The 14,150-nt window shown below is 38.4% G+C and overlaps 1 protein-coding gene across 4 annotated transcripts in view; it reads left to right on the top strand.

The window, feature by feature from the left end:
• LOC126970286 (F-actin-uncapping protein LRRC16A) overlaps positions 1–14,150 on the top strand; it is a 48,777-nt gene that overhangs the window by 32,375 nt on the left and 2,252 nt on the right. Inside the window, exons 21-28 of one of the 4 annotated variants that reach the window (XR_007730603.1) lie at positions 728–902; positions 1,563–1,634; positions 3,314–3,503; positions 4,934–4,980; positions 5,085–5,180; positions 7,443–7,526; positions 9,843–9,955; positions 13,549–13,581. Coding sequence is in view for 2 of the 4 variants with exons in the window: in XM_050816111.1 (XP_050672068.1) it covers positions 728–902; positions 1,563–1,634; positions 3,314–3,503; positions 4,934–4,980; positions 5,085–5,180; positions 7,443–7,526; positions 13,549–13,581 (697 nt within the window). In the remaining 2 variants the exon portion in view is untranslated. The remainder of the gene's footprint in view (positions 1–727; positions 903–1,562; positions 1,635–3,313; positions 3,504–4,933; positions 4,981–5,084; positions 5,181–7,442; positions 7,527–9,842; positions 9,956–13,548; positions 13,582–14,150) is intronic. The other 3 variants (XR_007730604.1, XM_050816111.1, XM_050816112.1) reach the window with 3 other exon arrangements.

Below are 14,150 nucleotides of genomic sequence, written 5' to 3'. Positions count from 1 at the left end.
AAGGGGGTTAGGCCTTATGTTAATGTCAAGAGTCCCGTTGGGATCTAAATCAGTGAAATAATTTCTATGATGAATATAACGTTGACTTACGGGGAGTTATATATATTTATTGGTGAAGATCCGCGTGTCTCAACAAACCAATTGGTTCAAAATGGACATTGTCGGCACGTTTTAGTGAGCAATTCATTGTAACTCTGTGGGAAATGTTTGAACTTGAATAGCATTTGATCCCGACAACCTAGAAACCAACCAATGAAATATTATGGGGTCTGTACCCATAGTGGTTGCTGAGGTATAAAATTTACAACGTCGTCTTTGTGCTTTACAAATTATGTAGATGCATGATTGAGTGTATTAAATACACTGACCTCTACTATACCACTGGACTTGCAGCTGTCAAAGTGCTTTTGTGCCTGTTTGATATTTGCCATACTTTATAACGTTGATGCTTGAAGTATAAATAACACTGAGAACGAACGTAATTAATTCAAATGCAAAAATACTTCAGATTATTGTACGTTCCTTTGCAGCAATTTGTATTAAACGTCAAAATTAGTTCTCTGGACGCTCGCGAGTGGCGCTTCAAATAGGCACAAAAAACTTGCTGTCAAACATATAGAACAGCCTGTCCAGTGTTATTTATACAGGTCAGTGATTAAATATCTCGTTAGGGGTCGTGGGCTACATAAGTGCGTCAATTATTCTGATCGTAATGTGCGTGTGTTAGGCCACCCCGCTCGGATGCCGGCGACGGGAGCGCGGCGCCAGGCGCGTGCGGCCCAAGTCCGTGGCGGAGCAGCAGTGCAGCAGTAACGAGATGCTGTCGTTGCCGCCGCTGCACGCCGAGGCCGCAGACGCACTCGCCGAGTTACCCGCGCACACACTCCGACATCTCGTCAAGGGTATGTATCATTTGCACATGAATCCGGAGACACAAATACTACAACAGCGTCTTTTTATATGCATATTACCTGTATGAAACGGAATATTTGTGAGTTTGCCCTGTGCTACCCCGGAGCGTAAGACGAATAGGAGAGTCCCAGGCCCAATGGTGCTGGAAAAGGCGACTAATGGCTTATAGAAGTGGGAGAGTCATGCTGCCGTCTTATGACTACGTCGGGACTAAGTACCACACTCGCACAGAAAACTGGCTTGTAGTTCCTCATGTCCGGAGGATAGGGACTTGTCTACTCTGCCTGCGTGTTAATTTTGAGGAAGGTCTCATTGGTAGATCACCTTTGGTGAAATCGAAGTCTTGGGTGATTTCAACGGGCATAATGCCGAATGGCTTGGGTACCGCACCACACGCTACGCGGGGCGATCTGTGCGTAATTTTGCATTGGCAAACCGGAAACAGACATATGCTGTCCCAATAGGTTTTTTTTAGTAATCACCGCCGCCCACACTCTCACTCACATGAACATAATCCCAAGAGCGCTGGCGGGCCTTTAGAAAAGTGTGCGCGTTTTTTTAAAGTGTACCCATGACATGACTAATTTTACAGATATTTCACGTTAATTGGTATAAAATATTTTGTAATTGTTATTTCATAATCACACCAGGCCGGCCGCGACGTGTAAAGACGAGAGCACCTACGCGCCCGATAACCGACCAGTCCCTGGATATAGATGAAGGTGTGCTGTTTGTACAAGTATCTTAATATCCTAGCTTATAATATCCGCTTTTCTTGCAATTATTAAATAATTATGAATTATATTTAAGAACCATTATGCCATCTTAGAAATTGCAACACATAAGGTAATAATTTTTTGCTATGTCAGAACGGATTTACAAAATTTGAAAAACCCTAGTCAATATAATATTATAATAACAATATATCGTTAAAGGTAGAAGAACTAATACAGGTACCCAGAATCTTTGACCAGCATTCTCGACTCGTGTGTTTTGAATTGCCTTGGAATCCGACGGTGAGGGTACCACTACTGCATTCGTTGATAACCCGCTGCTCGCATAGTTACTCAAGGAAAAAAAAGGATTGTGTGGTTTTATGAAACCACGGTAAAAGTGAAACTTTTTTTCACATTATAGACATTTAACTAAAAATTTTTGGAATAATATTCTATTAAGGGTATAAAAATCGCTTTATCAATCTTAATTTTATACTTGGAAAATTGGATTCATAATGGGAGATAATAAGAGTAGACTAAGTAAATAAAGTATCACTGTAATAAATAACAACAATTACATTAAACACTGACAAACAACATTTACATTAAATACTGACAAAAACAAACAAAATAGCGTGGAGCACTGGAACATATGATATAATAGTCCTATACACTACACAGTCAGCTTCTGCGAACTATAGGCGCCGCCCGACCGTCACGCGACATGCAACACACAGACGAAAAAGTTTGAGGCGATGTAAAAAAAAGTTTCACTTTAATAAATAGGATATTAAACTTATTGGACCACCAACTTCATTTGTTGATAACACGAGTCGATATTCAAATTCAAATAGCATATAATATCACTTATTGAATGTTAAAAACTATCACCCATTCGAAAAGGTAAATACACACATAAACGTTTTTAAAAAATTCGTTGAATCTCGTAATACATTTGTTTTGATTATTTTCTGGGCTCTTGCTGTAAAAGCATGTACTAAGTTCCATAAAAGATTTTCTAACTCGACTAACGGCCGTTCCCAATATTCAGTCTATCTCCGGTTGTGGCCTACTTGAGATAAAAATCGTAAATATCGTTGAATTTTCTGTCCCAATAAACTTATCGACGGTAACTCACCTTATCCGTACATGCTGTCTGTCAATGGCACGACGTATAACTCACCAGCGATAGAAGTTTGTATGGAAATTCCTATTGCGTCCCAATATAAGGCGATAAGAATGACTTATCGGGTATATTGGGACAGCTTCAGATTGTTGACAGTAGAAGGTAGTAATTTATCTATATCTGTAGATAGTTTATTGGGAACGGCCGTTAGCCGAGTAGAAGGCATTATAATTTACGTTGATATTTAATATACGTGGTGCAGGTGAGATGGTTTGGACATGTCGAGAGAATGAATGAAGAACTATTGACAAAAAAAGTGTATAAGGCTAGTGTGAATGAAAGGGTTGGAAGGGGTAGACCTAAGCGGACGTTTCGAGATCAAATCAGGGACGTCTTGAAAAAAGGCCAGGTCAAGAGTACCTTAAACCGAAGACCATGTATGAAAGGAATAATGAAAGTGGACGAAGCGAAACAAGTATGTAAGGATCGTAGCAAGTGGAAAGAAGTGGTCTCTGCCTACTCCTACAGGAAAGAGGCGTGATTATATGTATGTATGTAGGTCTGGAGGAGTTCTGGCGCACTTGCCGCACGCCGCCCGGCAGCGAGGACGTGTCGTCTCTGTCGGCTCGCACGGCGCTCACCTCGCGCTCGCTGCACTCGCTGTCGTCGCTGGCGTCCGCCTCGCCCGCTTCTCCCGCCTCTCCCTCCGCGCTGCGACACTCCCCCACGCTGCGCAGAGACGACACCATGTGAGTTGTGCTCCGTCTATTTCATTTATATAACACCACAGTGTCTGAAGGCGAAGGTTTTTAGCCAATGTGTGTTGCCAGTGATGACATACGGCACACAGACGTGGTCGCTTACTACGGGCCTGAGGAAGCTCAATGTTGCTCAGCGTGCAATGGAGAGGGCTTTGCTCGGAGTTTCCCTGCGAGATTGAATCAGAAATGAGGAGATCCGTAGGAGAACAAAAAAAGAATATTAAAACTTTTGCCTAACAAAAATCATAGTGACTATTCCGAAACTGAACGGTGCAGGTACTGATGAAATATTCAATGTTAAAAGAAAACTTTTTTCATTACTAAATACTGGGATAAAGTACAACATCCTGTACGCACGCGGGCCGTCACTCGGGGCTGTTTATGCGCTCCGAGCGCGCTCAATAGATATGGCGAACGAACGAATGCTTACCTAGTTCCTCGCCTAATTAATGAATTACCCACTGATGTACGGAACTGTATAAATCCTTGTAATATTAAGAAAAAACTGAAGTCATACTTTTTAAGTCACTTAAAATAAATATATTTACACAATTTATCCAACTGGCACTAATGTTCTGTAGTTAATGTACCTAGATTTAATTCTTTGTTAGCATATATTACAAACCCGTGTGGTTTTCTGATGCTAGCTTTAAGTATTTTCTTTTGTAAACTTTAATGTAAATAAAAAAAAACCAAAGCTGCTAGCTAAAGCCCAAATGTCAGGGCAGGGCACATAGTTCGACGGACAGATAGCCATTGGGATAGTAAAGTCCTCGAATGGTGACCACGAACCGGAAGAGGGAGTGTTGGTAAGCCCCCCACAAGATGGACCGACGATCTGGTCAAGATCGCCGGAGTAGGTTGAATGAGGGCAGCGCAGGACCGATCGTCATGGCGATCTTTGGGGAAGGCCTTTATCCAGCTGTGGACATCTTCTATCTGAAATGATGATAATGATGTTGATATAAGCGGGGGCCAACGGGCAATAGGCTGACGTGATGGGTAGTGTGGTGAGGCAACCGCTCATGGAACGATGCTCATCCGCCGGCCTTTTAAGTGGGAGTATGCTCTTTTCTTGAAGGTTCCTAAATCGTATCGGTTCAGGAAAACAGCAGCTTGTAATTGATTCCACAAAGTGGCTGTGCGAGGCAAGAAATTTCTTGCAAAATACGCGGTTGTGGAATGCGAGACGTCATCGTGATGCGGGTGGTATTTAGCATCAGCCCGAATAGCTCCTCAGAGCACTCTTGGTGATAAACGTAGAAGATACAGGGAGAACCCACATCTCTACGCAACGCCGAAGAATCAACAACAATCAACCAACAATTGCTCTTAGTGGACGCAAGATTAAATTATTGTTATTATTTTAGTCAATAAGGAAATTTTATTCATTAATTTATACGCATGCAACATTTCAGGTACAGCGTGACTTCAGGCGAAAGTACTCCTGTGTTATTAGACTGCGGTAAGTTTTCTCAAGAGATAAAACCTTGAGATTTGGTTTTTCACGAATGACTTCTCGTAATAAAATAACGGCAATGTATAAAATAAATTTGTATACTATTGCAGAAGTATCGCGATGCAAGTCTTCCGACGACGTTGGCACCAAGGCTGCGCCATCGACGCCGCCGCCCTCCAGATCGTCTGATAATGTCAACGCTATAGGTAACTATCAAGTTTTTATATATTTATACCTCTATTAGACCGTATTCTTTACACTAATATACTGATGTCTATTTACCTGTCATATAAGGCCTTTCGATATAAGTAGGGGAAGTAATACAAGGGAACGGCAACGTAGTTAGACGGGCACAGTCCGTTTTTTAGATCACATTGTCTCTGATAGGGGCTGATGATGGTCACACTGTGTTCTGTAACTTAATTGCGATTAAAAAAAGGTTTTATATCATCTCGTTTGATCCTTAAGACCCAATAGACTCCTAACACCTATATATACCAAATAACTTGGGCAACCGACGTCAGTACGCACAGAGTTCTGTGTGGTCATTGTTCGGGTAATGATCACCACATTTCGTAAATAACTTGCCATTACTGATCACTGCAGCTTTAAATGAGATCTATATTAGTATGGTATTTTATATATTTATGAAAGTGTTGACCCGTGGGCGTCCATTGGGATAAAGCCGCTGGCTCCTAAATCCTCACCGCATTAAAAAAATATGAAATTGATGGTCCATGACTATTATTATTACTACTATTGAGATCGAACAAATATTGTATATAATTTGACAGCTGTACTGGAGATGCCTTCGAATAATCAAACCATATTCAACAAATATGTATATAATGTCTGATGTCATAATATGTGGGTATATTAAAAAGATTTTAACTATTGTTACTTGCCTCCCCTTGCAAGCTTATTCACATTGCTTTACACTCAATGGTTCAAATCGCAATTAAAAAAGCACGATGACGAGCGACAATGTTGTCCCACGTAACATAGTTTGTCTGCTTGTGATGAGGGGCGTGTTTGTTTGTGTCAAGTGACGTCATAAATGTGTATTGTCTACGCTTAGTGAAGCCGCATACCACGCACGCTACGGATACTTGGCTATATATCTGTCACTGTATTATGCTTTACAATTCACATGCGTTCACTATTATTCTGTATTGCGTTCGTCGGTGCGGATAGATACGTATGTTTCGTCATTTATTATTCTTCATTCTTCCAGTAATCAATGTCGGTGTTGAAAACAAAAAAAATCTGTATTTTGCATATTCTTGTTCAAATAACAATTAAATTATTTTATTATTACAAGATACCCATACTGCGCGATACATATTTAATAATATGTTTTAATGAATGTTAATACTGATGAAATTGCAGTGCGCACCTAGTGTCACATATGCGATGAGATCAGAAGTTATACCGCGTGGGTTAGGAAAAAAAATATTTTATTGAAATAGTTCAGAATATACACTTTTTATTCTAAGCTTATGTTATAAAGAATCATCAAGAAAATAATTAAAATAATAAAAAAAAATAACTTATAAAGACCTATATATAGCTAAAAAAATTATTATTAATTATTATGCCTAGTCAATAATAGTTATTTATGCAACTGTTGTGTAATAAGGGGTATTAAAACACGAATGTGGCTTTATCTCACGAGGCGAAGCCGAGTGTGATAATAGTATCACATGAGTGTTTAAAAAACTAATTATCAACAGTTGCAAAAAAGATTTTATCTACACTACACTCATAATATGAATCCTCTAAAAGATTCTGAAACAGTTAGTCCTAGTAGTAACCTAATATCATCCATTACTGATTATATACAAACAAACTAAGTATTAATGAAAAAATTATTTATTTTAGTAGTAATTAACAGTTTGTATAGTGCAATAATTAAAATTCACTTGAATATTATGTTCTTTTGCAGCGTTTAATATGAATCGCTTATTTTTTGTAAACAAAACAATAATAATATCGAAGAAAAATGGCGGGGATTCGAATAACCTACTTTATTTTTCGGCGCGCGACGTTCTGGTAGTGTGGAACGCGCGTAAACGAAAATGTTCTTTTTTTGTAATTCATACAGATACCACGCATCGTGCAATAAGAATGTGGCTGTCTGTTCAAACTCTTTGAGCATGAAGGGATTGAAAAAAAACATAGGAGTGTTGTTATGAAATTCAGTACAACATTACAACACTCGTTTGGATGATGTAATGGTTATTAGAACATTGGGTGTTTTAATGTTGGCAATAAGCTAATTGTGTCAGAATCTTTAATAGATAATTTAAAGCATCGGTGTAGAAAAAGTGTATTTATAATATTGAAAGAGTGCAAAGGTTGGTTAGCTCATTGGTGTAGCATGGTTGGTCTGCGGCGTCACTTGACAGGACGTTTCGTGACTTGACGCAACGTTTTTCGTGTTCGCCGCTGACTCGTATGATGTGTAGGCAACGGGTGCGTGCGTACAGCCGGCAAAGCGCGCCCGTGGTCTGTGGCCGGCGTCAATGCAGACAACGCCGCCTGCACTACAGGTAATGCTTACGTCACCTTCACCACGCTTACTGTGTGGCCCGAGTGTACGCGTATTGTGCACACGATTTATCTGATTTTGTCCAAGCAAAAATTTATTGCATTTCTAAAAAAATTAAACTATTGCAATATCGAGAAAGGACATCAACATCAAATCTCGAATATTATGCTATATCTTCCTTACTTATTGATACCGGCAAATCACAAATATTTTCCGTCAATTCTCAACTTTATAGTAGGACCAACAAAAAATTCATACACTTAATTAAGAGATAAAAAATCTACATAGCAACAATATATTATAGAAATGTTATAATGAAAAAAGTTGTTGTATATATGTATTTTTTAATATTAATAATATATAGTTTTACTTTAGTAACTTGACCAATATTTTTAAATTAAATTAATGTAATGATCGACAATGTTGGTTTGCGACACTGCTGTTAAAAAGGGAACGCATCACATTTTTTATTTCATATACCTTCGATTAAATTCAGCCCGGCCGGGGGACTAGTAAAGTAAAAAAGAAAGAAAAAAATAGCCAAGCCAAATAAGTTTCTCATTCTTTTAGCAGTTCAGGCGCAAGGTCTCGCTGGAATAACACGTGAATATGATTTTAGTCAATTTTTTAAATTAAGAAATCTTCATAATTTTTATAATAAATTATATCACCTGGTTTGAAAATCTCGGTAAAATCAGTTCTACACCCGCTCTCACTCGGAGGTAAACTTGTTGTGAATCTGCTTCGAATGATTCTTTCGCATGCACAATACGCTGTCACTCAGGACTCACGCCTTCTATGCACTGTGAGACTCCGTGTCGTCCTTGCCATTATGCATAATTAAGTCTGCATGACTTTAACTTAATTTTAATATCTTGTGTTGTATTTAAGCTGTATAAATGATCTGAGGTCTATAGACCAATTCAGTTACATAATATATTGCAGACAGGATATTAATAATGTGTTAACCAAATATATTTCAAATTAATCACTAAGATATTGTGACAATCTAATGTTGCTTCTAAACGGGCTATACTTTAGAGCAATACATATTTGCAAAACATTGCTAGTTATATTATAGTTTACCAGTGGGAAGTACCTTTTTTTTTCAAAGTTTCGAGCGCAATTGTAGTGCCGCTCAGAATATTTGGGTTTTTCAAGAATCCTGAATGGCACTGCATTGTAATGGGCAAGGCGTATCAGTTACCACCAACTGAACGTCCTGCTCGTCTCGTCCCTTATTCGACAGCCACACTGCAAGTTTCCATAATTTTCGTTATATGAGAAGGCTGATTTATTTTATAATCTTTCGCTCCGCTATCGATAAATACAATATTGGCTGGTCATTTTTTTATTATTTCTATCTATAAGTGCATCCCTTTCTATACGACATGAAGTATTAGTATTGTCTGTGGTGCAAATATTGGCAAGCTATACTCTATATATAATACAATGTTGTTGATGTAGCAAAACTATTATTGAAAATAATATTCTTATTACTCCAAAAATATAGCCCGTCTAGAAACCCCTTGATTATAGGTATTTTGGGTCTTCATGGGTAAATGGGTACGTTTGTACATAATTTTTATTCGAATGTATCTTGTTTTATTAAGCCACATATTATATCATCTCATAAACTAATTTTATATTTTAAGGTTTTGTATGATGAAACCATTTGTCCCACTTGCGAGTATAAGAGATTTAACAATGCAGCTGTAGCCAAATAAACCAATCAGAAATAATTAACACATATTTAATAAAGTCGTAATAAAGTAAATACTGTACATTGAATATCTTTTTAAAACAATAAAGTCTGTATGTCCCGGGCAATACGCAAATACTACTGAAATGATTTAATTTAAAATTTGCATGAAAATTAACAGAAGGTCGGGACAACATACAATATATGGCTTTTAGCGTCTGATACACGGATGACATCTCGGGCAGAAGTTACTTACTTTTAAATTAATCTGCTCACTTTACGCTTAACAATGATTGTTCATTACTCAAATAGATTGTTTCAATTATGCCAAATAATTCTTAAAGATGCAAATAGCGCCTGCAGCAATCTTAAGTTATATGTCGCAGCCGTTCTATTCAGTGTTCGGCCAGAATGGATAGAATGGTATTTGAACCGTGTTTTCAGTAAGTATGGTGGATGCTCGATGTCAGTATCAGTCAGTCAGTGGGTCCATGCTCTATTTAATATATATCAGCCGCTATTTAATATATATCATTGGTCTCGCAAGTGGGTCGTGGTCTGTTTGTACATCTGCGAATGTGACGTAATAACGTGTGGTTGTGGTGGCGGTCGCAGAAGGCGTGGAAGCGTGCGTTGGCGGCAGCATCGTGGGCATCACGCCGGGCGCCGCACTAACCAGTAACCATCTTTCAGACGCTATCCTATACTAGCCGCTTTATTCGTGCTAGGTAACGCTTCTTACTTTATGTTGCCTTGGTACTTTTGCTTACGCTCGTATTTCTATTTTAGTATATAATTTTCATTTTTTTATTAATATGATTTTGGCAAACACTTCCCAATAGGTGGTTCAATTCGTTCAACTTTTAGACACTAAGACGTGCTGAATCGAATCGCCTAATTCCTCTATGTGAAATGTGTTAAAAAGCGTCTAAACGTGTATAACTAGATTGACGCATCACAATAAGTTATGTTATACAATTTCCAATCTAGTAAAAGTACCTACCTAATTGTCGGACGCTAATCCTATAGACACGTGGGTCGAGAGCACTCATACTCCACTCCAATCCGAGTGGAGTCGGACGCGTTTATTCATTCGATTTCACTCGGATCATTTCATTCACTCAATGAAATTTAAAAAAATGCAATGAATTATTAGAAGTTTGACTGGCAGATGTTGCTTTCCCAACTTGGTATCGTTTGGATTGTTGTATTATTCCATTGGCTCATCCACTCTTATTTGGGATAAATTTATCACCGTATTAATTTATTTGCGGGCTATCTAAACTGATTTTGTATTTCTTCCATTAACCGACTCGTTACGCATTTATAAACCAGATGTCATTAATTTTTGTACAGTAGATAAACGCGCTGAACTCCAAATGTGTGCTACAAACCAGAATAAGGTTGAAGGCACAAAACATTATTTTATATTGCTATAAAATGACAATGACAGTACAATATTGTATATTTTATTAAAAAAGGGCGCAAAAAAAGAATGCTGGAGAGTTTCTTGCGCCGCTACTTCTCTCTCAGCGCCATTTGTTTCCGAAGCGGTAGTAGTATCTAGTATAATAGGAATGACAACAAAAAGAATTCTAAAGGAATCAGTTTTGAGAAAATAAATGCCTTTTAACAGCAGAGCACGTGTACTATGTAACGGTATAGTTAGTGTAACTACAGGGGCAACCTAAAATGTCTCACGGTGACGGGTGCAGAGTGATGTGATCTTGTTCGGCAAACGGGTAAGAGTCTCGCGTGATGGGAAGTGGTTAGACAACCGCCCGTGGACATCTGCGTCCAGTGTTCAAGAGATGCGATGCCGGTCTTTAAGGTGGGAGAGTATGCTCTACCAGTGGGAGGCTCCTTTGCAAAGGATGCCGGCTATTATGGGTACCACAACGGCGCCTATTTCTACTGCCTACTTCTACCTATTACTGTGTTTCGGTCTGAAGGGCGCCGTAGCTAGTGAAATTACTGGTCAAATGAGATTTGACATCTTGTGTCTCAATGGGACGAGCGCAGTTGTTGTGTCGCTCAGAAGTTTTGGGGTTTTTCAAGAATCCTGAGCAGCACTGCATTGTAATAGGCAGAGCGTATCAATTACCATCAGCTGGTAACGTTCGGCTCGTAGCAGTATGCTTGAAGGTCCCTGAATCGTTTCTTCAAAAGTAGCTACTTCTGAGGTTGTGTAATGGTGTTGTACCACTCAACTCATAGTGTTACTGCTGTGGTAGCATATGGTAGGTGCATATCATGCCGCTTGACATCAAGGGAGTATCTTCTCCTCTTTAACAATCAAGTATTTCCATAAAATAACGACTTATGTATATCAGTCCCCGCAATTTTTCTGGTTTTATTTTCAGTACATTTTTAAGTAGTTTTTTAGTTGAACTGTAAAACGCTTAAATGTATTAACGCTTCGTAGTTATTCAAATAGTCCTCGGCATGATGTGGAGTGGACCAGTCGCTCTCTGGTAGCCTGCCCCACCATAGTCCTGCCGAGGCCATGGAACTGGGTCGGATTGTCGATTACAGTACCCGCCACTCTACATAAAATATATGGACGAGGGGTGGGTGCCGGAGGCGATACGAGCAGACCACAGTTAGCACCTCGGACCAATTATTACACTGGACGGAATGATAGCTTCAAATGCTTGCCAATTGTTTTTATTTTATTTTATTTGGGACACAAAACAATTACACACTAGATGATTACATTAGAGGAAGAAATAACATAAGTAGCACTAAGTGCACAACCAACAATGTCCACGGGTTACTATAAAATAAGTGTTAGATCACAAGAAAGAAAAGCAGACTAATAACGCAGTAATCAAGAGATTATTACAAACAGATGTTGCTAACAATATTATTATGAGGTTAGATATAAGTCTCCAATGAGAATATTTAAATAATAACAATGAGATTTAAGTTTAAATTTAGTTTAATAACATTAATTAAGTTGATGCTGTTTCAATGTGCTATTAATTGCTGATTTGAATTGTAGTTCCTGAAAAGATTTCATTGTATGTGCTAAATAGGCGCTGCAGAAGCGCGCGTTTGCCGGAGTTGGTCCGAATTGGGCTAACTGCAAAAAGGGGACGCTTTCGTACTCCATATAATGTTTTAGCCCCATGAAGTTTCCTTCTGGATTTTAGGGTCTGTAAGTTATATTTTTGTAGCAGATCGGGGTATGATAATTTTAGATCGGTAACATCTATAATAAATCGATTTTAGAAATTTACGCTGTATAGTCTCAATGATATCGGTATATTTAATGTACAGAGGATCCCAGACCTGTGCTGTTTTATGTGCGTTTGTCATTTCTATTAGTAGTAGTTGTAGTTTTACTATCATATTGAGAACATGTAAATCTTTAATTTTTATCGAATATCTAATACAAAATCACTAAGTATAATGAATAATTAGTTGTTATTTATTTACGTATGAAATGATAATTGTGGGTCCTTAACACCTCCTTTTGTTGTTCTGGGTGAACTAAATACAGTTACACATGACATATTTTCACTTTCTCAATAGATTTTTAACAAAACCAATGAAATGTATCAATATTTTACTTAATATACGCACCAAATCGTAATGTTTTGACCGACTAGACCGACTCGGTTTTACTAACACAATTTACATGTACAGTGCGACGTTGCCAACTTGGGCTATCCTTATTACTCATGCAAAGATTTCGAGAAATGGAGAAAGATGAAAATACACATAGTATAAGAAACAATTCAAAGCAAGCTATAACTCCGTCCAGTGTAATAATTGTTCTGAGGTTAGCATGGTCAAGCGGTCGCCAGGGAGTGCAATATCAATGCATACGACTGTATAAGTGTTGTTAGGTTGTTGGGATTTCAGTATCCAGCAAACTTTTTATTTTTTACCAGTGGTAGTACCTTTGCAAAGGATGCCGGCTAGATTATGGGTACCACAACGGCGCCTATTTCTGCCGTGAAGCAGTAATGTGTATGCATTATTGTGTTTCGGTCTGTAGGGCGCCGTAGCTAATGAAACTACTGGACAAATGAGACTTAACATCTTATGTCTCGAGGTGAGCGCTATTGTATTGCCGCTCAGAATTTTTGTGTGTTTTCAAGAATCCTGAGCGACATTGCATTGTAATAGGCAGGGCGTATCATCAACTGAACGTCCTGCTGGTCTCGTCCCTTAATTTGATAAAAAATCTTCAACAAACTACAACAAATTGTGTAAACTAACTACTAATAGTTAAGGATGTAACGTTTCGCCGACCGTTCATCATCTTTGTAATTTATTACTGTTATGTTTTATGTATATGTTGTGTTTGCAGGCTCAATGTTACGAGATCATCCGTTAACTCCAGGTTAGTGTTCCATCTACTCGAAATTCAAATATTTTTATGCAATTTTTCTCACATCCATTCCATTCGCACCCCACCGTTGTGAGGAGTGGTTTTTTGCCGGAATGTGTATGCAAGACTTTTTAGCTAGTGAATCTGGGCTGATGTGACTTAACACCTTACGTGTAAATTGGAGAGTGCAACTGTGATGCCGTTCAGAATTTTGTGTTTAATTTAGAATCTTGAGCGGCACTGCATTGTGATGGATACGGCGTATCGCTTAACTTCAGTTTGAACGTCTTGATCGTCTCGTCACTTTGTCTTATAACAGATCAATGGAGAAGTTGTGCTTTTTCTAGTGTGGAAAGTGTTTTAAATAATGAAACTAAAATTAACTAAATAAAATAAAAGTGAAAACTTCCTTTAAGTTGACATAAGTTAGCGCCAGATGCTTGTTCAATAATGAAATAACATCCAACAATATAAATAATGAAATAAAAAGTGATTTGGTCAATGTTAGGAAGGACGTGTACCGAACACGGGCCAGGTCAGGAGTATAGGAGGAAGCCTGTACGTGCTAGATTATTGCAAAT

The sequence above is a fragment of the Leptidea sinapis genome, chromosome 20, assembly GCF_905404315.1.
Source record: "Leptidea sinapis chromosome 20, ilLepSina1.1, whole genome shotgun sequence".
NCBI lineage: Eukaryota > Metazoa > Arthropoda > Insecta > Lepidoptera > Pieridae > Leptidea > Leptidea sinapis.
The sequence above is the reverse complement of the archived record's forward strand: the minus strand, read 5'-3'. Positions and strand labels throughout refer to the sequence as shown.